This window comes from Heloderma suspectum, chromosome 10, assembly GCF_057233095.1.
Source record: "Heloderma suspectum isolate Gila_16-S chromosome 10, 16-S_ref, whole genome shotgun sequence".
In the NCBI taxonomy this organism is placed as follows: domain Eukaryota; kingdom Metazoa; phylum Chordata; class Lepidosauria; order Squamata; family Helodermatidae; genus Heloderma; species Heloderma suspectum.
In genome coordinates, this window is record NC_139467.1 from 13,661,808 (window position 1) to 13,688,064 (window position 26,257).

At 49.6% G+C, this 26,257-nt stretch overlaps 1 protein-coding gene across 1 annotated transcript in view; it reads right to left on the reverse strand.

The window, feature by feature from the left end:
- Window positions 1-4,648: 4,648 nt before the first annotated feature.
- The window catches only part of LOC146337740 (uncharacterized), a 43,371-nt gene continuing 21,762 nt past the window's right edge, over window positions 4,649-26,257 (reverse strand). The window contains exons 5-10 of the mRNA XM_084816305.1: window positions 17,540-17,653; window positions 16,067-16,213; window positions 15,062-15,205; window positions 13,530-13,664; window positions 10,839-10,997; window positions 4,649-8,242 (exon numbers count right to left, since the gene is read on the reverse strand). Of these exons, the coding sequence (XP_084672431.1) occupies window positions 6,678-8,242; window positions 10,839-10,997; window positions 13,530-13,664; window positions 15,062-15,205; window positions 16,067-16,213; window positions 17,540-17,653 (2,264 nt within the window). The 3' untranslated portion in view covers window positions 4,649-6,677. The remainder of the gene's footprint in view (window positions 8,243-10,838; window positions 10,998-13,529; window positions 13,665-15,061; window positions 15,206-16,066; window positions 16,214-17,539; window positions 17,654-26,257) is intronic.

The following is a 26,257-nucleotide window of genomic DNA, read 5'->3' on the forward strand; positions in this document are numbered from 1 at the left end:
ACTGTTTCTTAATTACAGGGAGGTTTGAATACCCTGTCCAGTACCAGGCAATTAATAAGGCGTTCTAGAAGATCAGAGCTAGAAATCAAGGTTTAAAGGAGTATCTGTCCATATTAAGCCCACAGCAGGAGCGATGTGCCAAAACCCCACCTGCCCTTTCGCAAGCTCTTTGGTTCCCTGCGAAAGGAACAGTCATTTTTCTAGCTCTTTCTCAGGGATGTTGAGCATTTGGGAGAAATTTCTCAGGGTGCAGGGCTTAAGTGCTCACCTTACCGTAAGGAGGAGGCCGAGGGGTTTGTGTGTGCTCTTTACTTTACCATGTTTACCCCACAATTTTCAGGTGCAATTTCTTTTTGCCCCTCCCCACAAAAAAGGTGTTGAAAATAAATAGCTCGAAAACTTTGGCATAGTGCTTCACGGCAGTGAGAAAGGCAGGGTGTACAGGTGGTACATATTTAGCTCTATCAGTGTTGTGAGTTTAGGGGGGACCTGCCAGCCTCCAGCCAGTGAGCCCCAGGAGGGAGCTGGCTGTCAATACAAGTGGGCCAGAAGCTGTTGCCTGATCCAAAAATGGCGGGGGTCAAGTTCTACAGCAGCAAGTAACAATCAGAGGGGCCAAGGGCAAGTGTGTAGCTGAAAAACCAGGCAGAAGACAGTAAGCAGAGATGAGAGCCAGTGTTGTCATGCCAGAGGCAAGTTGTTCAGACTGTGAGGTAAGCTCTGGGACTAGAGCTTTATAGGGGCTGGTGGACAGGGATTGGTCTTAGGGGTGGGGTAAGTTTATGAAGTGCTGAGGCAGCCAAGATGGTGCCACACCCACACTGGGGACAGGTGGTGCAGAGGCTGGGCAGTGGGGTGACATAGCCCAGTGGTAGAGTACCTAGTATACATGCAGAAGGTTTCAGGTTCAATCCCCAGCATCTCCAGGTAGGGTGAGGAAAGAATCCTGCCTGAAACCCTGGAGAGCCTCTGCCAGTCTGTGTCAACAGTACTGGGACAGATGGACTGATGGTCTCACTCACTGGACTGGTTTGCACAATCCCCACAGACCACCGTGGCTTATTTAAGCCACGGTGGGTTGTGGTGAGTGCAGGTGGCCATTTTGAATATTCAGTCCTTGACAGGGGGTTGCCATGGTTGTTATGTCATCTGAACCTGGGTGGCAGGGATTGTTGGAGGACTAAACAACTCTCAAACAACCCTACAAAAGACCATGGGTATTTGAGGGTTGTTTAACCCTCAAACAACCACAGCTGGCCTGGCTTGGAAAACACAACAAGCTATGGCTGGAACTGGAATAGACAATTGGAATAGGCAATTTGGCACCTGCAGGAAGCGTGGCTTGAGGTGGTTAAACGAGCCATGGTGGGCTGTGATGATCATCTGAACCAGGTCAGTATAAGGCAGCTTCATGTGTTCCTATGAGGTAAAGGAGATACAGGCCCAGTTCACACATAACGATAACCCATGGCTCTGGCATGGGCCCCACCAATTCGTGGGTTAAACAACTCACGAATTGGCATTATGTGCAAATTAGGTCTGACCTGGGAGCTCCTAGGGTGGCCACATGTCCTCTTTTATGGAGAACAGTCCTCTATTTCAAGGGCTGCCAGAGGACTGTCCTCTGTTTGAAGGGCTGGTTTAAAAGATGAAGAACCATCAGAAAGAAAAGCTGGGCCTTGAAGTTGCCCCTCAACAGCACCTGGACAGCAGACTGAGCCAGGCACACAAGTCACTAGGGCCACGCTCTTCCACACTGTGGTGAGACATACTGTATTTCTATTTAAATTACAGTCATTATTTCTAACTCTACATCTATACATATACATTAGCATATGTAAATTTTATGCAAATGTGTGCCCTCTTTTGGCATATTTTTTGGCGATTCATACGTGGCCGCTCTGGCTCAAGCGGCCTGCCTTCTGTCTGCCTGGCATCTTCTGTTACCAGCCAAGGACAAAGATGTTTCGAAATCAAATCTGAACTTTCCACTAGACATGCAGAAGCTCAATTCTCTGACTAAGATGTTCTTCAACCCATCTTTTTGGCAATGCTATTATTATGCATTTACCCCAAAGTCCTTTATTTTTTTTTTTAAATATATGTTTCTATTTTTATCTTACTATCATGAGTAACTTTGTGGCAACAGTTTTTTGTGGAAACCAAGGAGTAACATACTGGAGAACTAAAATTGACAAACAGCATGCACATCATCCAAGATGTTCCTGATGCAAATAGGGACATGCGTATGAGGAACACCCATCCCCACACAAAGGAGCATCACTTGAGCGCCTGTCTCCAGCTGATGCCCCCTAGTGACGACCCCCTACTGCACGTGGTAGAAGTGCAACATGTTGTCTTCGCTTCCTGCACAACAGCTTGTCCCACACTGGCTTCCAAAGCAGGGTGTGTTAGTAAGCTGACCATATGGCCTGCTCCAGTTGGATCCCCTCACCCCCGTAGGGCTGACATAAACTGCCCTGTGGGAAAGAAGGAGCAAGGGAGACAGGAGCAGACAAAGGTGGTGAGAGAGGAAGCAGGGCCATTCCACCAGCCCAGCTGCCACCAGTCTACTTAATTTTCTCCCCTCTTCCTTCCCCATCCCTTTTTCCTTGTGTGTCATGTCTTTGTAGATTCTAAGCTTGCAGGCAGGGCCTGTCATTTTTGCTGATTGATTGTAAGCCATTCCAGGAGCACCATGGGAAGGGGTGGATTGGAGCCAACTTCAGGTAGCGTCCACACGAATAAAGAGTGCAAGAGTAGAAATTTGTACTTCCTTCTTAAGAAGTCCATGCTCCTGCTGCTTCCTCTCTTTACCTCTCCCCTCAGGGGCTGGTTCACACCTACACATAAATCTCTTGGATGTTTGACATTTAGGGCTTCCTGACATGCAGCTTTTATCCTGCTATTGAGAATGAGATTGCAGGCCATTTAGATGACGTTGTGAACCTCCAGGGCGTCTCCCGTACTAAATGAGCTTTCTTCCGTTTTGAAAAAGATTGGAGATAATGAACTATCAAATTACCCTACTAGTGTTGTGCTAGAGTTCCCTCTGTGAAAAAGGAAAAGCCATGAGAAGAGGAGCTAGAGCAATGAAACATATGGAACACTCAGAGAAGGGGGAAAGGAAGCATGTGTAAAGGGAGTCCATTGTGATCCTGTACTTAAAACAGAAGCAGAAAGCTCCATTTTAAATGCAGGATTTTAGGCTGGTGTAGAGATGCTCTTAAAGAATTACAGCTGAAGGGTACTCAGGTAGACAGCCTCCACTGAATAGGATTGTGTCTCTGGTAGGGATGTCCGCAGAATCCGCCATGGACTAAAATGAGGCTGAATTGAATTCCATTGAATTCGGCCCCCCAGAGTCTGTGGAGGAACAGATGTACTCACCTCCACCTCCTGGACCCATGCAGACCGAATCCTCCCTCCTGGCAGCTCCGTTTGGGAAGTGATCCAGACGGAAATGGCATCCACATTCCACAACGCCATTTGCGTCCCTGTATTTTCTCGCGATAGGCTACACGTTTGAAGTTGCGTAGATAGTTGCATAGCCTATCGCGTGAAAAAGCAGGGACGCAAATGGTGTAGTGGGCAGTTCACTTCCTGTTTCCACCCAGCAGCGGTACGGATAGCAATGGCAGCTGTATCGCTGGTGGAATGGAGCCGGCCGGAGGCTACGCGGAGTCAACACGGAGCAGAGCTGGCCAGCGAGGATTTCGGGGGAAGGAACGGATCGCTTCCCCCCCTCCAGCGGACCCCCCCCCCTATGTACACAAGGTAAGGGATTCATACATCCTTAGTCTCTGGTGACATTGGGTACTGTGAACAGGGCCAGCATCAAGGGTAGGCATGGTTGGGCACCCGCCGAGGGCCCACACTCCAGCAGGGGCCACAGACAAGCACCACAGTGGAGTTGCTCCCCATCCTCACCACTGCAACCTGCTTGTTCACCTGCGTCTTGCTCTGGCCCAGACAATGGTGAGAAGTAGATGCCACTGCCAACTTTGCTTGTCAAGCAAGCAAGCGGTACCCATGATGAGAAAAAGGACGAGGGACTACAGCAGCTGGCGACAATGACGGTGAGAAGGTAGACTCATTGAGGGAGGGGACCCATGGAAGGTGTCTTGCCCAAGGGCTCTCAAAAAGCTGGAGCCGGGACTGATTATGAAAGTTCTAGCTGTGAGGTTAGATCTCCAGTGGCCCATTCGCTCATGCGTTTGAAGCCAGCCATCAAATGATGGATGCATGAGTGTGAACCTGGCCTCGGTAAAAATAACAGAGAAAGAAGCTGACGATTTGTTAAGCTGAAATCCCCATCCACGGGAACGTGACCTAGGAAATTTCAGAGTGTTTCCTAGGAACATAGGAAGCAGCTTTATATGAAGTCAGACTAGCCAGTATTATTGTCTACTCTGATTGGCAGTGTCTCTGGCAACGGTATTTCCTTTTAATTACTGCTGCCCAATTCTTTTAACTGGAGATGACAGGGATTGAACCCTGAGGCCTTTCACATGCAAAACATATGCTCTACCACTGAGCTATAGTCCCTTCTTAGCTGGAAATGGAACCAGACTTCCAAAAATCAAAAATCATGCTCGTCTATGACTGTAATAAATTGATTAATTGATAAAGACAGGAGATTACCAACAAGAATATATCTTTATTGATCCCCCCCCCTTTTGCACAGCATATAGGGGGTGCCACAAAGAATCAGGAAACAGAAGGATGGGGGAAGAGACAAAACACAGAGACGAGATCAACTCCATACATGGCAATAAAATCAACCCTGAATCAGGTGGAGAGTGGTGGGTGGGTAGAATGGATGTGAAATGGAAGGTAGAAAAACCTGTTCTGAATCACACAGCAAGATTTTCCAAAGGAAGCAAAATGTTACATGTTCCACGTGGGAACTCACATTTCTCAGATGGTGATCATGTAGTAATCCAGGAGACAGGCAGGCCCATTGCTTCCGTAGCAAAAACATCACCTCTCAAGCACAAGATGGAAGTAGCAGCGGGCTTGGGGAAGTTCGAAGATTTGCAGAAGAACCCCCCCCCCCCAAATCAGGAAAAACACCCCTCTAAGGACTGAGCAAGCTTAGTGGGCAAATAATGCTGAATATTGGGTCAGAGTATGGGCGGTGAGTGGGTGTTGAGAAGAGACAGAAAATGGGAGTGGGGAGAGAGAATAAAATGGAGAGGCTGAAATCCTGAACAGGAACCACTCCACAGTGCAACCTTTTGCTATTATGGTTTCAGTAGCGTCAGCTGTGTACCTGGCACCCTCCTGATGTGTTGGACTTCATCCACATCCCATCATCCACATGATGATGATGTCCCATCATCCACAGCCAACATGGCCATGCTGGCTGGGGATCATAGAGGTTATAGTCCAACACACCTGGAGGGCACGAGATTGGGGGAAGGCTGCTTTACAGAGACATATAAAGCCAAAAGGGGGGGGGGAATTTGCCCCAAGAATCTTAATTTATATTTATTTATTTCAGGCCTCTTATGCCACCTTTCACAGCGAAAGCCCCCTCAAAGCTTTCAGTCTAACTCAAGACGGTGTCAGGAGGGAGAGAGCTAAGAGAGAGAACCAAGGGATGGTGCGCGGCAGTAATGTTTAGCTTCCACATCAGTTGGGGAGAAGGACTATGGGGTAATAGAAGTTCTGGCACCAAGTCTGGGTTCGGTCAGCATTTAGCTCAAGGAGAATCCCAAGTGAACACCTCAGTTCCCTGGCTTATATACAAAAGAAGGGGGTCCTCAGGATATTTGTCACATTTTGGATTTGTACATTTGTTGCTTTTTACTTCAATCCCAGCGTGTGCCCAGTATTTTGGAGAGTGTTTCTCTCTGCTCCAAATGGCTCCATTTTGTTTTTAACCTCCACGATGTCCAGATGACTACTGGAGACCAGGGTTTCCTTTCTGGGCTTGGAGAAGCACTAAGCATATGTACTTTCTGGGAGTTTTTGATCCAGCACTTCATTCCTTGTATTTGGGATATATATTATATATAATTGTGAAAAGAGATATCCTGGTGCAGATGTAGCAATAAATATAGCACCTGTCAATGTATGCTTGCAGTTCCCCCATTCGTGCATTAATCTTTTGCTGCAGCTGGGCAAAGGTCACAACACTATGCAACGTGTGTTCCTCTACCCATGCAAAGGACTAGCGGCATTACCAAAAAATGATATACCAGTATGCGAAGGGTTAACTGTCCTAGTGTGTGCATCCTATCAGTTATATTTAATCTATACATGACTGGCTGCATGCTAATCGAGGGTACCACCTCTTGAAAGTCATAAGGGAGGCGTTCCTAGCTCAGGTTGAATTATAAGAAGACGTTCCCTTCAGCTAAGAGCAGTGTAGTGCTTAGTAAACACATGGAGGGATCCCTTTCCCTACCAGAAGGGGGCAAGATAACACTCCCTCCCTCATTTAGGTTCACTCTCTGGCACATACAAACCCCGAGGATCCCAAATTTACTCTGGCATCTCTATTACAAGCCTCACGCTACTACTTCAACAAATTCTTTGGATAGGGGAACCTCCGCATGGGTTCAGCAGTTCCTTTGCGAAAGGGAGTGGGGCTAGATCAAGAGCAGGGGTGGAAATCTGGGCTCCTGGGTCCTAAAACATACCGACGCGCCCCAGCCGCCTCTGTGGGTTCAGTGTAACAGAGCGGCCAACAGGAGCGTGAGAGAGAAGAGACCCAGGTTGGCAACGAGGCCAAAGGCCCCGCTGTCAAGGTTGACTTTTCCTCCTGTGTTGTGTTCCAAATTCTTCGTGTCGCTGAGCAACCGGGTCGTGGCGTTCCTAGTGGCACGCTCTTCGGTGGACTGGTTGCCCCCTTCGGGTGAGGACAACAGGTTCACGCCTGGTCGGCCTGGAGACCCCGGCCGTCTGCACGGAATCTTGTTCTTGGGACGGGAGGGGCCAGCCGCTGCTCCAGGAGCAGGAACTGGCCCAGAAGGGCGGCTGGTGATGCCAGCGGCACCCGTCTCAGGCTTGCCTTCAGTGATGAAAGACTCATGGTCCTTGGACGTAACATAAGGGACAGGACGATTGGGGCCGGCCACATCATCAGATAAGCCACTGCTGGGCTGGGCTGGCTGGGGACTGCTTCCGCCAACCACGAAGCTCTCACCAGCGGTGGCTTCGTGGCTGCCCATCACGGAGTGTCCAGGACTTGGGATGCGACTTGTGGTGCTTCCATCAATGAAGACGCTGTCATCTCCTGTACTGTGAGTGTGGACAGTATGGCCGTGGACCATGTTGGTGTTTCCTGTGGCACCAGTGGCAGGAGAGCGAGTGGACCCATGTTCCTCTGCAGTGAAGACACCAACATTCTGACTGCTATCAGTAGGGTTGGTGGAGACAGAACCTTCATGGTAGCCCTCTTTAGCAGCCATGAAGTGCTCCCCGGTGCTGACGTCCCCCTCTTCCGCCACGCATTCTTCATCCTCCAACTCATTATCATCTTTGGAAGCTGCCAAGATCTCTTCCCTAGTACTCGTTTCTGAGGAGGAGGAGGAGGAGGAGGAGGAGGAGGAGGAGGAGGAGGAAGTGGTGGCAGCAGCAGTGTTGTTCTTCTTGGGGACAATGATCGGGACCAGCACAACAACATTGCCGTGGTTGCCAGAAGAGTTGACACCAACTCCTGAATTGCTCCCATCCAGGTTCGTGGTTGTTGAGGAACCACCTGCTGCAATGCGGTCAAAGTCTGGTGCACCTGTGGGGGAAGCAGCGTTGCCCTCAGAAGAACTTTCAAAGACATTCTCATTGACCGTGTGTTCACCTGTAACCGAGTGGCCATCGTGAGGTGACACAGCGTAGCCCTCAGTGGCTAAATTCTCACTTCCTTCCTTCTCGGTAGCCGTGTAGGCCGTCTCCTTATCCATGTGGCTCCCAGGAGACGCGGCTCCCCCCGCAGGGACATGTATAACCACCACACTGTCGTCTTCCACCTCATCTGTGTAGACACAGTCAGGTTCTGGCGTGAGGCCCGATGGGGTGGTCATGGCACACTCCGGTGCCTCAGAAGTATCAGCACTATCAGCAGGGACTCTGGGTGCCGTCACCACACCATCCACAATACGGTCGTTGCAGAGGTTCCCTTGGCAACACATGATGTCGGCATTGTCCAGCTCTTGCACCAAGGCTAGGAGAGAGCTTTGGCACATGGCTGGAGAGGCACAGCCTTTAAAGGACACTATGCCCAAATCCTTACCAGCTGCGGACAGAGAAAAGACAAACAAAAGAGAGGCTGTTAGTCAAAGCAGCTGTTCACACAACATGCTAACCCACACTCAGTGGTTGAGTATGGCTTGATTTGAACCATGGGTTTTTTGCTGAAAAAATGTGGTTAGCATGTTGTCTGAATACAGCATGTTTTCCTCAGGATGGGTTGTCGTGTTGTCTGAACACAGCCAGGGTGGCTTGTTAACCATGCAGTGTGGCTTGTTAACCACACTGAACAACAACAAACCATGGGTTCTCAAGGTGGCTTGTTCAAGAAAATATGTCACGCTGAGCAAGCTGCCCTGGCTGCGTTCAGCCAGCATACTAACCCACGGTTCAACAAACAATGCACAGTTCAAAACAAGTGTGTTGTGTGAAGAGCCAAAAAGAGTTGATTGTTCCCTCACAAGGCTCCTGGGATTACAGGCCAGTGTAAGTTTGAACTTGAGCTTTCCAGGAGGTGGAGTGAAGCCCCATCCTATGAACTCTCTAGCTTCCAAGTAGGGATGGCAGAGAATTCCGGCCCCCCAGAATCCGTGGCAGAACGGCCTCCTGCCCCCCGCCCCCCCCCGCGGAATCCCCCCGGGATGGAACTTACCTGGGGCGGATGCGGCGACCAGCCGCGGCCGGGCTGCTGTGGCCGCCATTTGCATCCTTGCAGCTGTGATAGGCTCTGTAAGTATTTACGTAGCCTATCACGGCTAACTCCCCCCAAAAACCAAAACAACAGTGGACGCAAATGGCGGCGGCTACGGCGGCCGCCATTTGCGTTCCCTATTTTTCATTGTTTTATCCTACATAAATATTTACGTAGGCTATTACGGCGAAAAATAGGGGAACGCAAATAGCGTAGTGGGCGCCATTTGCGTTCCCTTTCCCCCCCCCCACCGTAATAGCCTATGTAAATATTTACATAGGCTAAAACGGCAAAAAAAAAGGGAACGCAAATGGCGGCCGCCAGAGCCGCCACCATTTGCGTCCGCTGTTTTGTTTCGTTTTTGCCGTGATAGGCTACGTAAATACTTACATAGCCTATCATGGCCTCCGCAAATGGCGTCCCTGCATTAGCCGTGATAGGTTACGTAATGATTTACATAGCCTATCACGGATATAATGAGGAAGCGAATGGCGGCCGCAGATGCGGCTGCCATTCGCAAGTCAGTGCAGATGGCAGCAGGTAAGTGCTCCGTTTCACGCACCTTTTGTGGGGTGGGGGGCGGACGGCTTCGTTCCGCCACAGATTTTGGGGGGCCGAATGCACTGGCATTCAGCCTCACCGAGATCTGTGGCAGAATTCTCTGACATCCCTAGGAATGAATGAGCATTTTGACAAGTTCATTTTTTTCAGCTTACAAAAATGCACACGTTTCTCCATATTCAGGACCAAAAGAACTCGAGATTTTAAAATTTTGATGTGGAAGAAAGCAAAATGGACAGATTCATCCACCCAGGTCCATGGCATTTAATGCTTAGCTCTTCAAAGCCTGGGATTGAATCCCGGTGTATTCAGCCATGTTTGTGGTGCTGAATTTGGGGTGCCCCCTCTTTTTTTCTGACACCCTCCTCATCTTTAATAGCTATAAGAGCTCTAAGCTAAAATATACTGGTATTTTTGATATTTTGGTCCTGCCCCCTTTTGCCTTTGGTCCCACCCACCCTAGGGATGGACGAAAGTCCCTTACCTGGTCCCGAAATTCTGGGCGGGGGGGAGGTGCCCCATCCCTCCCCACCGAAATTCTGGCCGGGGGGAGGCGCCCCGTCCCTCCGGCCGAAATTCTGGCCGGGGGGGAGGCGCCCCGTCCCTCCAGCCGCGAATCCTCCTGGCCGGCCGGGACGCAAATGGCAGCGGCCGTAGCCGCCGCCGCCGTTTGCATCCCTGCAGTCAGCCATGATAGGCTACGTAAATGTTTATGTAGCCTATCACGGCTGACTTTGGGGGGGAAAAAAAGCGCGTATGCAAATGGTGGCGTGCATGGGCGCCGCCATTTGCGTACGTGCTTCCCCCTCCCCAAAGTCAGCCGTGATAGGCTATGCAAACATTTACGTAGCCTATCACGTTTGTTGTTTTGTTTTCTTTTTTACTTGGAAATGGCGGCAGCGGCAGCCGGTCGGAAGACTGGCTGCCACCGCCGAACTGCCACCGGGAGTCGCCGCCCATTCGCCAAAGGTAAGTCCCATCCCGGGGGGGGTGGCGGGGGGGTGGCGGACCGTTTCTCCACCAATTTCGGGGGGCCGAATGCGTTGGCATTCGGCCTCCCGGAGATTCGTGGAGAAATTCTCCGACATCCCTACCCACCACTGGAATGCAGCCCCCGAGAGCTGAAAGAGGTTTGACACCCCTGATGTAGAGCGAAGGTGCAGAACCTGCAGGCTCACCTGCAGGCCTCGGCCTAGTTTCGTGCAGACTTTGGCACCCTTTGCAAACTCCATCCATTTTGCAACACCCCCTGTCCCACCCCCTGTTGTCTCTGGCTCCACCCACTGTCAGAATGCAGAACCTGACAGGTTTTGAGTGGTGTCATGCAGAGCTTGGCAGGAAAAACGTTTCCCACCCTGGTACAGAGGGAGTATTGAAACCCAACACTCACCTTTGCGGCTGTTGCCAATTCCCTCCAAGCACATGTTATGGATGCCCGTGCATTGCAACTTGGACATGGTTTTGCTGGAGCAGCTGGCCGCAGAGCCATCCTCATCCACACAGCTGTAGCACTCCAGCCCATTGGTTGCCTGGCTTTGCAAGTGGAGATCTGAAAGGTGGGAGAAACAGCCTTGAGACGGGCAGAATATTTGGCCCAGACTTCGTGTAAGCCCTAAAGCCATGTCCTCTTGTTAGAGTGTGGCTGCTCTCTCTTACCAGAACACTGGTAGGAGAAATTAGGGGTGGACGAAAGTCCCTTACCTGTCCTCGAAGGATGTTCACGGTGGGGGGGAGGCGCTTCGCTGCTCCCCCCGCGAAGTTCAGGCCAGGGGGGGGAGGCTTCCTGCCTCGCCCCGGCCGAAATTCAGGCTGGGGGGGAGGCTTCCTGCCTCGCCCCAGCCGAAATTCAGGCCGGGGAGGAGGCTTCCCGCCTCGCCCGGCCACAAACGCGAAAGTTTAAAAAAAAAAAAAAGCCCCCTGATAGGCTACGTGACGATTAACGTAGCCTATCACGGCTAGATCTGCAAAGTCAGCCGTGATAGGCTACGTTAATCGTCACGTAGCCTATCACGGCTGACTTAAAAAAAAAAAAATCGCGTACGCTAATGGCGGCCCCCATAGGGAGCCGCCATTCGCATTCCTTATTTGGTCGCTGTAGTCTACGTAAATCTTTACGTAGACTACGGCGACCAAATAAGGAACGGGAATGGCGGCTCCCTATGGGGGCCGCCATTAGCGTACGCGGTTTTTTGTTTTTTTTTAAGTCACCCGTGATAGGCTACGTGACGATTGACGTAGCCTATCATGGCTGACTTTGCAGATCTAGCCGTGATAGGCTATGTTAATCGTCACGTAGCCTATCAGGGGGCTTTTTTTTTGTTTTTTCTTTTATTGCAATGGCGGCGGCGGCAGCTGGTCGAAAGACCGGCTGCCGCTCCTGCCCTGCTCGAACACCCGCCGAACCGCCGGCCGGACCCGCCGCCGGGAGGGACATTCGGCGAAGGTAAGTCCCGTCCCGGGGGGGATGCGGGGGGTGGGGGGGTTCGGAGGATTTCTCCCCGAAACTTGTTCGGGGGGCTGAACACGTTGGCGCTTGGCCTCCTGAAGTTTCAGGGAGAAATTCTCCGCCATCCCTAGGAGAAATGAAAAAGGGAAAGGGCTCCCCTTGGTTTCAGGAATCAACCCCTTGATAGGTTTCTGATGGTATTTGAGAGGGTGTTTCAGCCTGGGCACTCCCAAACTCTAGCCAAGGAAAAGATATTCTAAGCATGTATGAATCCTATGCACCCGTCCGTTCTGGGGCATCGGCGGTGGGGGGGAGGCGCTCCATCCCTCCCCCCGGAATCCTCCCCGGATGGCTCCGCTCCGCGGCGACTCTGCGGAGCTGCCGGCCAGGGCCAGCTGCAGCCGGAATTCCGGCTGCTGCCGGGCTGCTGCAGCCGCAAATGGTGGCCGCTACGCCATTTGCGTAGCTGCCTTTTGCCATGATAGGCTACGTAAGTATTTATTTACGTAAGCCGTGCAAATGGCAGCCGGTACGACGGCCGCCATTTGTGGCCGCAGCAGCGCGGCAGTGGCTGGGAGACCAGCCGGAGCTGCCGCCGCCGCATCCGCTGCTGCATCCGCCACCGCCGCCAGAGCTGCATCCGCTGCCAGGTACGCTCTGTCCTGGAGGGATTCCGCGGGGTGGGGTGGGGGGCCGTTCCGCCACGGATTCCAGGGGGGGCGGATTCTAAAGAATCCGGCCTCACTGGAGTCTATGGTGGAATTCTCTGATATCCCTACAGAATTCCGAAATAACCAACCAAGCAGCTGCTTGAACAGCAATAGGCCAGGGCAGGTCGTGTGATCAATAGTGTAGCGGTAAATTTTGAAGTGCAGGCACTTATCAAGATAGCTCCCATAGCCATGCCCCTGAGGAGAGTTTAAAAAAAAAACCCTGTGTTAATCTGTGTGTGTGTGTGTGTGTGTGTGTGTGCATACACACACCCCCCCCAAGTATCGGCAGTACATAGCATAATACCCAATTTATTAGGATCCGCTGACAGCCATAGAATACAGTTTGCTAGCAAAGGGCAGTTAGCATGTTAGAGAGACATGAGATTGCATGAGAAAGGGAAAGAGAAGGACATAACCTGTCCCCAAACAGCATAAGACCACCAGCTCAAGAATTTTCTGGATCTTTCTTTTCCCAGCATCAGGGAAAAACAAACAAACAAAATCACCAGCGGAGGCTTCCCTTGAAATGCAAGCAGCAGCTTTGGAGAGGCAATTTATGCTGGGACTGTGACAGGGCGAGAAAGAGTTAAGCTCCCCCTGCCCCACAGTCCCAGGGCTCCTCCAGCTTCCGCCCTGGCTGGTGCAACAACAAAAAATTCACATCAATTGCTTTCATGCAGTTAACGTCCTGACTGCTTTGATCCCAAAGGGACAGGATGCGGACAATGGCCTACAAGAACACAAGAGAGACAGGGCGGAGATTGCCCGTTTGTAGAAGTCTCCCGCCTCCGCCCTTGGCTGTTCGGAGGAATGAAATACGGACTGAGACGTGCTTACCACGGTAGGGAGGGGGACCCGCAAAACAAACTGAAATGGATAGTGAGATCCTACGCATTGCCTTGTTACAGAGCTTGGTGGTTACCTGGGGTGAAGCTGTTGCAGAGGGGGGTATCACAGCAGCTGGCGTGGATGGTCTGGCTGCCAGAGTAGAAGCTCAAGGTGTCCTCGCAGCGGTGCAAGTTAGTGCAGCCCTTCATCTTCAGATTAGAATACTGACCTGTAGACAGCAGAGATGATAAAGTGGGGGTGCACCCACACATGACATGACAATACCCTGCCCCCTCCCTCCCCCCCTCCCTTGCTGACTTTGTCCTCTACTCCACGTCTCAGGGTTTGATCTTTGTCCTCTAAGGGCTCCTTCACACCGGGCTTTTCTCCTGCTATGGAGATTGCTTACTCACAGAAGTTACTCGCTCACACCTCTCCAGCACAAGATGGAAGTAGCAAGGGGCTTGGGGAAATTCCAAGATTTGCAGAAGTAACACCCCCCCCCCTGAGAAATCAGGAAAAACACCCCTCTAAGGACTGAGCAAGCTTAGCGCGCAAAGAATGCTGAATATTGGGTCGGGGTGGGGGGGTTGTGGGTCCTGTACACGGCGCAGCCCTCCTCAGGGAACCTCCCAGCTCTTTGTGAGCTCTACTGTGTGGTTTTCCATGACAACGAAAGTCTGGGATTTCCCCTCCTCCCACCATGGAGTGGATATAAATGAGAGCATAAATATAAAGTCGCTTTTATTGCAAATAAAACAGTGCCACCTAGTGGCTTTGCAATGAAACATATAGCTCTCATTGAGAAGTTTAGCGTGTGTTTTTTAAAGCCATGTGGAAAGGACCCCATCTAATCCCACAAAGATTTCAGAAGCAGGAGCCCTAGTAAATTTCAGGATTTTTAGCCTTGTGTGATGAAGCCCTAAGCCATGTCATAGGGTTTGATCTATGCAGGCTGCAGGGCCAGCGTCAAGGGGAGGCCAAGGGACCACACTCCAGCATGGGCCAGCAAGTGGTAGCAATGATGAGAAAGAGGAGGAGGAGGAGTGATAACAGCTGGTGAGAATGGTGGTGAGGAGGTGGCCTCCCTCAGTGAGCAGGCCCACTGAGGGTGCCTTGCCCAAGGGTCCTCAAAACAAGCCACGTCACCCTATCATGTAAGGATGCCAAGGCACCCCGTGGCCGATCGCACTGGACCACGTGAAGAATGCCCCTGCTGCCGGAGTGGCTACACTGCGTTGGCGACGAGGATGCACCCTGTCTTGCTGCATGGCATCATGGTGGTGTCAGGCAGCGCAACGCCACAAGCCAGGCAGCATTGGACCTTGGACACGCTCCTAACCCCTGCAGCACAGTGAAATCAGTGGTGCCCTTTTGAGCAACCCCTTGAACAATGGACAAAATGTGTGTGGGGGGATTGTTTCAGGAGGCACTGAAATGAAATGTTTGCAAAAGTCAGCCCTACTCACCAGGGCACCCCAGTCTGAGTCTGTTTTGCGACCGATTCCTCCCCGTTGCGTCTCCTCCCCCGACACTAAGCCCTGCTACTCAACCCCCTTTCTCCAGCATACATCCCCCCCTTCCTCCTCTCCCCCAGGCCCCATGCTGCTTGCCCTCTCAACTTACCCAGTTTTCCAGTGATGTCAAGATCCAAGCACTGGTCCTGATCTCCAACACAGCTGATCTGAGTGCGAGAAGGTTCAGGGCACCAGGGCCCCTGGGTAGCACAGGTATGGCAGCGCATGTGATTGGCAGGGGCTGGATGGGAGACTGGGTGGAGACAAAAGAGGGTCAGTGTGCGGTGCGCTGGGAAGGGAGGACACATGAGCTGGCAAAGGAAAGCAGAGAGAGACACACACACACACAGAGAGAGAATTGCACCATATTGACAGTCTGTAGGGACCCTGGCGGTCAGGACACGCCGAATACCACCTGGCAGATTTTTACATCTATGTATTGAATGGGCAAATAATAAAGTTATAAGCTACCAAACTTTATATTATTGAAATTAATTTAGCACAGAGGTGAGCACCTTCTTTTTTTTTTAGGTGTCTCGAGTAGTCATTCTGACCCCACTGTAGCTACTATGACGCACTAAAAAGGTCAAAATGAGCTTGCTAACAAGCTCATCTTGACCTTTTTGGAGCTCCATAGTTTCTCCGAATGACCATTATTATTTTTTCCAGCCCCAGGGCGTGGGGTGGGAAGTATGGCCTGTGGGGAAGGGCAAAAATGCCCCCTGGCCTTCCTGAAGTTGCCCACTTCTGATGTTGCACAATCATACTTTTGTGGCTCAGGGGTTGGATTAGATGACCTCTCGGGGAACCCTCCAACTCAGTGATTCCTGACTCTATGATTTCCATGAATGGGGTTTTCTATTAGTGTAGGTTGTCTGATATATATCTAGTCAGAGAGCCAGGGACTTGTAAATTGTCCTGGCAAACTTGATCAGTACCCTCCCTTTGTTAAGGAGATTAGCTCATATAGCTTTCAATAGCTGGCTTAAACAACAGCTGGCTTTGACTGAAAGAGGGCATGCCTTCCTTCCTCCAACGTTTTGCCAGAGAAGAAGAACACGCCGTGCCAAATCCAAATCAAATTTCACTTCGTCTGCCAGCGACCCGGACTCACCAAAATAGGTCTCGTTATTACAACCATCCTCGGCACAGTAACGTGCCTGATACGAAAGAGTCATGAGGTGTGAGCTCAAGGAAACCGATTCCAGTGGGTACAGCTGCCGGGCACAGCCCTTCCTCACCGACTGGAATTCCAGGAAAGCTGGAAAGAGAAAAGAAGCAGAAATAGATTTTCATCCGTGCAACGTTTCGCAAACTGTGCTGATACCTGAGTCCAGGGTTCCCAAAAACTGGAGGTGCACCTAATTCTTACACCATCTGTTAGGGATGTCACAGAGAATCGAATAGGATTGGCACAGACCACCAACTCCCTGTTACACGAGTGGAAGAGAAAACAGGGGAAATAGTGCATCCCCCTCCTTTTTGCCTTTCCCTTCCGCTGGCCTTTTCTGCTGTCACCAGGTAGAAATGATTTCTCTCTCTCTCTATTTCTGCCTTAGGTTTTTTATTTTAAAATTATCAGTGTTTTTGTGTATTCGTCTGGAGTGCTTGAAAGATGCAGCCCCTTTGGGGGCAAATGGAGAGATGCTCATGTTTAATAAACCTTAAGAGGTGCTTAATATACCTATCTAGATAGATAGATGATAGAGATAGATATATAGATAGATAGATAGTCGCAACAGAATGTTGCAGCATGCCTTCCCTGCTAAAAGGAATTCCAGCCAACCATTCCCAGCCAGCCATTCCCACCAAGCGTGACATTCCACTCTTCCACCTCCCACCCCATGTTCCTTTTTTCTTTTCAACTGTCACTCTACATCCCATGCTATAAAGCACGGGCCCTCATCAGATTGATTTGGGATGGGGATGGGAGGTTATCCTTTTAATTTTTCCCCCAAGTGTTTTTTTTTTGGGGGGGGTACTTTTGCAAACCTCGGTGTTCTCCTGAGCATGTTGATAACTAGCGGTGACCCTTTTCGCCTACAATCCTGTTGGCACTCACCAGCAGAGTTAGCTATTAGAAGGAGCCACACACACACTCACTCACACACTTTAGCTCCCAGAATAATGGGCAGACATTCTCTCAGTTGCAGAATAGCTTAGTTAGTTTTCAGTCACTCAGTGAGTCCTTTCCTCTCCTTTGCCCAGAAAGCATGGTGATGCTTGTGGGATTTCCCCTGGCACCTGTCAGCCGTAGATCAGGTTGCTTCAGAGAACCTCTACTAAACCCTCAAACAGCAACATCCCCTTCTCTCTTGTCTGCCCCCCTCCCACATGTTTTTCTTTTTTCGTTTGTTTATCAGAATGCCTGATAGGAGGAAGAATTCTGTGAAACCTGGAAGCTAGCTCATTGGTTGGTGATTTTTACTCAGTCCCAATAAAGGAATGAGGATATTGTTCTTGCCTAGATGTTTTTCTTCTTCTAATAGATGAACACAGCTGCCAGTATTTTGTGTTTTATCGATAACCAGTGGTCCTTTAAAAGAAAAAGGAACTGCCTGTCCCCGTTGGGGCAAATGATACTTACAGACATAAGCCTTTCTGATAGATGTTGTGCAGCTGGCTGAAGGCTCTTCACAGGTCACGTTCTCTCCAACACAATCATACTCCCCATGGCAAGTGTTGCACTGCAGACAGAAGACTGGAAGAAGACAAAGAGAAGTTAGTCAGAATTAAGGTAGCTGCTTCCCTAGCAGACCTGCTTTGTCATCTACATGGCAGGTAAACATTCAACAGGCAGACCTTTCCCCAACACAATCAAAGGCATCGCTACAGAAAGCTGCACCTGTTGGATATCGCCTGCATATTGCACAGCCACTAAAGCCACAGAATGCTCAGAGGGAAACCAGGTGGCAGAACTGGATTAGAGTTGAGCTCTGGCCTCAAGGCCACTCCGTCGCATTTGAATCTTGTAATTACATGCCCTTTACATCATTCCTGTGATTCTGTTTTGCATAATGGCTTGAGTTTGTGTATCATAAATAAAATGCAACAGAGCATTCACAAGCACAAACAAAATGTTGAACTCTGCAAGATCCTTATTCTGGAATTGCTATTACAAAATGGAGAGAAAAAGACAACACAAAATCATGCTGTCTAGATATACAAGATGACACTTCTGCACTCCACCTAGTTTAATCCAGAATAACTGCTATCACTCAAGTCCATCTGCACAATGTTTAATGCTGGAAAAAATACTAGCATCAGCCAAAAAGGATGGACAAAAGAAAAAACTAAGGAATACATTTTTACTGCTGCTGTTTGATCCCCTGTTGTTGTGGGGTGGGAATCACCCTTTCACACATCTTGAAACCCACTTGGATTGTGAGTATGGTGGGATAATTAGGCTATAAACCCACGGATACCTACTCTTAGTTAAGCCCCACTGAAGACAGTGGCGTTTACTCAGAAATAAGTCTGTCTAGGATTGGACTGTAAAAGGATGTTAAAGCGCAACTCATCCACAATAGGTGAACTTGAGCCTGCAGCTTTAACAATTTTGGAAATTGACTGAGAAGCTGATGAAGGCAGACCCCTTTTTACCTCTCTTTGCTTTGAAACCATTTCCATTCTTCTCACCACACTTACAGCTGTTTCTCTGCAATCATGAGGTCTAGACCATGAGGACCAGAAACTTCCTGTGTGTGTGTGTGTGTGTGTGTGTGTGTGTTTTCAGAATGAAAGCCAGGGTGCTAAGAGGTTTTTTTGGGCAGGATGCATCATCTCTTGTGGGTGCACTGCTGATACACCTAGCTAGTCTAGTGCTCAGGAATTCCACGAACCAAGAATCCAAGGACAAGAAGAGAGGTTTTGTTTGCTCGTTGCTTTCCTTCACTCATAAGAGTGTTTTGCAAATTCAGTGTCCTTGGAGGAGGAGGAGGCGGAGGCTGTGGCAGCAACAACAACTGGGTGTTTACGCCCTATTTTGGGATGAGCCTGTCTCAGGGTGGAATTGCCATCATCCGGCCCGAGCAGGTGGAGATGTGGAAAAAACCAAAATTAGCTAGGATAGGCTGTACCAAGTAGATAGTTCACCATTAGGCCAATCTGGTCTTAGGGACAGCCGCATCAGGGGTTCATATCATATGCCTAGAGGACATACAGGCACAGCTCCGTCATGCCTAAGGAGCAGCGCCGCTGGAGACTGCCACCAGGCCCTGTAGCTGTCCCTTGATAAGGCCCTTTGATCTGCCACAATGGGTGATCATGCTTAGCTCCATGTTGTGAAAACCTTCACGTTTTTTATCTTCTGCAACTTGTTGATCACCGATCCTGACAGATATTCAGTGGGCCCCATGTAAATTGAACTCTTTCATCTCCTGGGTGCTGATGGAGACCAATAGCATGTTTAAAAAGGTAAAAGTGTCCCCAACCAGTCGTGTCCGACTCTAGGGTGCGGTGCTCATCCCCGTTTCTAAGCCAAAGAGCCAGCGCTGTCCGAAGACGCTTCCGTGGTCATGTGGCCGGCATGACTGAACACCGAGGTGCACGGAACGCTGTCACCTTTCCCGCCGAAGCGGTACCTATTTATCTACTTGCAATTTCTTGCTTTCGAACTGCTAGGTTGGCAGGAGCTGGGACTGAAGACGGGAGCTCACTCCGTCACGCAGCACTCGGGTCTCGAACTGCTGTCCTGCCGACCTTCCGGTCTGCAGTTCAGCGTCTTAACCACTAAGCCACCGCGGCCTTTAATAGCATGTTTACCTTCCTCCAAAGTATACACCTGAAGTGGGAAGCGACTTGCTTCGAAAATGAGGGAATACATTTATTTTCCTGACACACTTCTCTGCTGAAAACAAAAGTAATAAGGGCAAAGAGCCCCAAGCTGGTGGAAAAGCTGGTCAGACTTTGCCCTGGGAAACTGCAGTTCAGTATTTCCCTCTTCGCCTTGGTTCTCTTACCTTTAAATCATCAGGCCAGAACACTAACAAAACAGCCAGGCCTGCTCCTCTTCCTTTAAGGAAAGGTGTTTGATATGCAGACATTAGCAAGGGAAGCTTTTCAAGGCTGGAGCTAAACAAGGTCACCTGCCAATTGTTGTAGAGCCAACAGCCAAGAGCTCTTCAAGGGGCAGATACTGCAAAGAAAGACTGGGGGCACATCTCCATTACAGAGGTGTATGGCATGATCCTTTCACATGTTTACTCAGAGTCAGAAGTAAGCCCCACTGGGTTCATGGGGCTTACTCCCAGGTAAGGCTTGCAGGCCAAGACTGGAATTCTATGCACACTTCCCTGGGAGTAAGTCCCACTTGCATTCGAGTAGACATGTCTGGGATGGTGCTGTAAGTCTGGAATGCAGGCGTGCCACAGTAATTCTTTCAAAGGACATCTGGCGCTCTAGTATCAACTAACTACAGTCTTGTTTTTAAATTTTTGTTTTACTTATTTATTTATTAAAGTTATTAATCGCCCATCTGGCTGGTCACCCAGCCACTCTGGGCAATGTACAACAATAAAAACAGTTTAAAACAATACAATTCTACATTAAAAACATCATATGTCTAAAATTACCCTAACCCACCCCAAATGCCTGCCTGAATAACCAGGTTTGCAGTGCATGGTAGAAGCTCATTAAAGAGGGGGCATGGTGGAGTTCCCAAGGGAGGGAGTTCCACAGAGTGGGGGCCACCACAGAGAAGGCCCTCTCCCTCGTCCTCACCAGCCTAGCTGTCCTGGCTGATGGGACGGAGAGAAGGCCATCCGAGGCTGATCTTGTTGAGCGGCCTGTCTGGTGGAGGTGCTCCTTGAGATAAATCAATCTGCTCTCTGGCTTCTGTTACATCAACCAGTTACATACATAATTATTGACATGATATTACAAAAACATCCTTTCGAGTGTTCCGAAAGCAGCAACTCGCATCTTCCCTCGCTGTTGGCTATGTTGGCTAGGGCTTCTGCTAGCCCAATGCTGCCCAGGTTTTTTTGTGGGGGGAATAAGTACCATTTTGTGATCGGAAATGACAGTATCGTTTAGAACTAAAAGTAAGATGAGCATCCATAGCCACATACCTGCCCAGTTGTCCATCCCTTTTTACAAATAAGAAGAAAGAATGCTGCAGTGTCCTGCATGCATCCACAATCCATGCCCGTGCTGGTCTAGGTGCTGATGCCGCCGCTCTCAGGGTGGTCATTTGTGGGGCCCCTGGACGGGACCTCCCTAGTTCCAGCCCTAGCTGCACCACTAAAGGAACACAGCCATGTCCAGTGGGGGCTGGTGGCTCCAATGTCAGTGGGGCAGTGAATCCACTCCAGATTTTAGTCAGAACCGGTCAAGACTCTAGAGGAGCTCTCCAAGGTGCTTCTGGCTTTGACCGAAACCCAGACTGGATTCACTGCCCCACTGACATCGGAGCCACCATTCCCCACTGACCGTGTCTCTTTTCTGAATAGCCACGTTTCAAATGGTCTGGCCAGGTTTGGATACAGACTAATAGAGAAAACACCTTGACGTTTCTTTTTCACCAGTCTTGGCACAAGTAGGATCAAACTAGCTGGTGGCTTGTTTGTTTTTGTAACATGGAGGAGTGTGACTTGTTGTCTGTCCCTACCAATAACTTAGGGCAAAGTCTTAATCTGCAATTTATGCTTTAGCTCAGGGCTGCAAAATGTGTCATGCGCCAAGCCGAACACAGCTCCCCAGTTACGGATCCTGGCATGCAGGTGCTCAATAGCCCTCCCCCATTTTTTGCACTCACAGGGAGGCAGTAAACCCAAGAAGTTACACAAGATCCTTGTAGGTTGCCACATGTAGCTGGTTGGCTACCAGAGTCTGAGAGAGCAATCCTATGGCCAGTAGACACTGTCTAGAAGGTCACAGGATATGTTCTATTCTGGGAACTGACCTTGGAGCCCGTGCTCCGAGGTCGGTTCCTGGAAATCTGACCTCTCCCCGTGTCTGCGCTGCCTCTGAGGCAGCACAGAGAAGCCCCATCCTCCACACTTGGAAGACAAGTGCAGAGCGACTGAAAAGGGGCAGGGCTGGGGGGGCATTCCGGGGAGGGGAGAGAGGAGCTGCGTGTACAACACATCCAGTGTGTTGTACGGCAGCTTCTTCTCCTGGTCACCCCGCCCCCTGCCGCTAGGCAGCCAAAAACAGCTGTGTAGAGAAAAAGAGCAAGGCTGGAGAGGCACGGAGGGAATGATCCCCCCGTGCCTCTCCTGCCTTGCTTTGGATAGGTGGTCGCCTCCGAGGTCGAAGGCGGCCGCCTATCTACTTAGGATTGCACCCTTAAGGAGGTAGTAAATGATACAGGCCTCTTTTAGCTGTTAAGCTGCGACAATCAGTTAAATTTTGTATCTTTTCTTTGCCCACTAACACTACAATCATAAACACATCTAGTCAGAATTAAATTCCGTTGAATTCAGTGGCCCTTACTCCTAGATATTGGATTGCAACTTCGGTCAGCGTCCATCGTAAAAATGCTCACTTGGAAGTCAAATCATTTCAAACAATAAGACTTACATCTAAGTAAAACATGGTTGGGATCAGACCTTAGTATTAATTAGCCACCAAAATTTAGCTTACAGGAGAACTGGAGCTCCTTCTTAATATAGTGGTCAGGAGTTATTTCGAGAAATGGCAAAAGCGTTTTGATGAAAGGTCTCCAGAGGGGTTCCGCTCACCAAATGTGGAGTAAAGTAGCATTAGAAGCCGATTTGGATGTTCCTCCTTGGGCAAAATGCCTGAGAAGCTTCAAGGGAATAAAATCACCATCATCCAGTTTATGTTTACCTTGGGTGAGGAACGCAGATAGCAGTAAAACTGCCAGTGTCTTGGTCATCTTGAGACACTTCTAGGTTTCCCCTCTGGGTCCTGTACCCCTCTCTGTAGGCAGCTGCTTAGTACCGCTTTTAAATAACCTTCTAAATACACCCAGCCAAACCTTCCCTTCCATAGGGACCAGCCCCAAACAAAGGTGCCTCTCTGGGCCTCAATTGGTCCCAAGCTGGGATCCACCTCTTTCTGGATGGGTGGAAAGTGGACAATGGTAATTAACGTCGCTAAGCATGTGAGCGAAAACAGTCACACATGAGCACACGTTGGCTGGGACCCACCCGGTATCAACGTGAGTCACGGCTGGGATTTGCAGAGGGAGCTGTTGGGAGCATCCCAATGGATGGATGGAAGGCACATGTGTCAGGACTCAGGAATCCAGTTGATCTGGTTGGGATGGGAAGGAAAGCACGAGTGAAGGAGAAAGAAAGAAACAGAGAGGGAGGGAGAGAGGGAGGGAGGGAGGAACCAAGTCAGAGAGAAGGAGAAAGGAAGGAAAGGAAATAAGGAGAAGTAAGGCCTCGAAAGGGATATTTCATATAACCAGTCAAAGAATTTATTACATTTTTATCCCACTCCAAGGAGCTCAGGGTGGTGTACATAACAACCCTGTGAGGTAGGCTAAGCAGATAAATAGTGACTGGTCCAAGGTTACCCAGTGAGCTTCATGGATGAGTGAAGATTTGAGCCCAGGACTCCTTGACCCTAGTCTGACACTCTAATCCGTACACCACGCTGGATCTTAAAGAAGGTCTAGATTGCAGTAAATACTTCCACAAATTGGGTCTGTTCCAAGTTTTTTATTTATTTTATGCACCAACCACAAGATACAGTTCGGACCCTGATTTGGTGCTTTGGAAAACAGCCTAATTCAACTTGGACTGATTCAGATGCTGCCTGATTCAACTCAGGTCTGAGCCTGAAGCAAGATTTGGAATGAAGCTTTGTTCTGGATTCGCACGATCGCCATGGCCCGTCACGGCTTATGTACCACAGCTTGTTGCACCTGGCAGGGGTGGGTTGTGCAAGTGTTAAATAACCCTTGCATAGCCCTAAAACAGGCTATAGTTCCTGGGAGGGTTGGGTTCAGACAACATGACAAGCCACCGTGGCGGCTTGAATGTTCAAAATGACCACTGGCACATGCCACAACCCATCATGGTTTAAATAAGCCACGGTGGATTATTTGATTGTCCGAACAGGGCTATTAACTACTATGGGAAATTCACAAATGGCTTAAAGTTTTTACACTGTTAATAGAACTGGATGAAACTTGGAGATATAGTTGACCCTTCTGAGGGGATGAAGCCTTCCAAATGTGATAGAAACAGGTGCATCGGCTTTAGTGCTAGGCTCCCTTAAAGTCTGTCTGCCTTTTTAAAAGGAAAGTGCCTATAACTTGTTTGTTTTTTGACACTGAATTAGATGACACTGGCCAGCATAGTTTCCCCTTCTGTAGGGATAAAAGATGCCAAATTTCAGGCTGATAACTGCAGAGCAGGGCTTTTGTGCAAAGGGAGTATTTACAGTTTGGGGGTGGTACAAAAAAACCCTTATCCCTACTATTCCTTGGTGGCAATTGGTATGAAAACAGCAGACACTGTACAGCTCCCCACCCCATGGTAAGAAACCTGCTAAATTAAAGGATAAACATAGAGGTTTTGTTGCTTAAAGTTTAAGAAAAACAAAAAACACCAGACAGTATCTATAACTGTTTTGTTTTTTGACAGAATTAGATGACTCTTCCCGGCATAATTGCCCTGTTGGTTGGAATAACATCTGCCAAATTTGGAATAACATCTGCCAAATTTGTTTTAGGTGCTGGCTACTTTGATCTTGTCATGGGAAGAGACACAAAACTTGATTAAAAATAAAGCCTAAGCCCAAAGCGGGGGGTGGGGAGACAGGGCAGCCGCAGGGGAGGAAAGCACTGCTGCTTATATAACTAGTTCTAAGACAAACTAACAAACAGCAACAAGAAGAATTGAAACTTAACTTCTGGAGGAAGATCAGGGCGAACAGATAGAATAGAAAAGAAAAGGAAGGAAAAGGACTGGGAAGGTGGAATAAGGAGGAGTGGTTGAAACTGGAAAAGATAAAGAACCAGGAAGGAGGAATAAGCAGAGAACCTAGCCACGATCAAGTCCCCTCTCACAAAGCTAAGTACATAAGAAGAGTCCGCCTCTTGACTGACATTCTTGAAGAACGCTAAAAGGTTAGTGAGGCAGGATAAACCTTTACAGAAACCATGCTGATTCTTTTCCAGCAGGGCTTATCCTTCTATATGCTCTTCAACACAGTACTGCTCTCAGCTGAGGCAAAAGGAGCAGACAGCAGCCTTGAACAATGAATGTTATAATAAGAGTCAACTTGCTCCACATAAGTACAGTGATTGCAGACCCCCGCTCCCCTGGGAAATTCTTCCTTGTGATTAGAAGGTAGACCTGCCAGTCACTCCACTCCTCTCCCTCCTCCTTCATCCCCTTTGGCATTTTCCATATATGGAAAAGCAAAAGCAAAGCAGTGATTTTGGGCAAACACCTTGCCAGCTTTTCTGCGCCCTCCAAAGTGCCGAATCACACACAAACCTTCAGGACGGGCCAGCTGTGGTTCTGGTTGCTTCAGCGAGAATCCCGTTGAGGGCTTTGAATGTTAACACCAGCACTTTGAATCAGGCTTGGAAATGGGCTGGCAGCCAGTGCAGCTGGAAAAGTACTGGCGTAATGTGATCTCGTTGGCCAGTCCCTCTTAACAATCTTGCTGCCCTATTTTGGACTAACTGAAGTTTCTGGACCGTATGTATGTATGTATACAGAGAGAGAGAGAGACCCTATCCTCACCCCCCATACACATCTCAGCGAGCAGGGATGGGAAGATTTAAAACTCACCTCTCTGCCTGCTGAGATCTGGGGATTGCAGGGGTGGATGGGGTGTGCAAGGGAGGGTAAAACCTCTTGTCCCCCCTCCCCCAATCTCACCTGCATTGAGATTGCTATAGCTTCTACCCCAGGGGTGTTGAACCTTCCGCCTGCAGGCCAAACCTGGCCTGCCTGAGGTCCCAATCCAGCCCTCCAGGGTTCCCCAAATGGCCACACCCCCTTCCCTTGCACCCCTTTGTCCCTGACCACCTATCATTTGCTGGTTTCCCAGCTTTTGTGCAGTTCCACCCACCTCCCCCCCCCCGACATCCCAGTATTTTTGGTCCTGCCTGTTTTGCCTTTGGCCTTGCCCCTGCCTCCCCCTGGAATTCTGGCTGGGGCATCCTGGGAGTTGTAGGCCTTGTCTATGTCTAAACATGCATAGGATCGCGCCCTTAGAGTCAGAGCTTTCTGCTAAAATAGGCTGGCATTTTTGCCCCACCCCTTTTCCCTTTGGTCCCAACCACCACCGGAATGCCACCCCTGTGAACTTCCCTGAAATTGAATCCACAGCTTGGGCTGCAAGAGATTCATATTCAGCACCCCTGGTG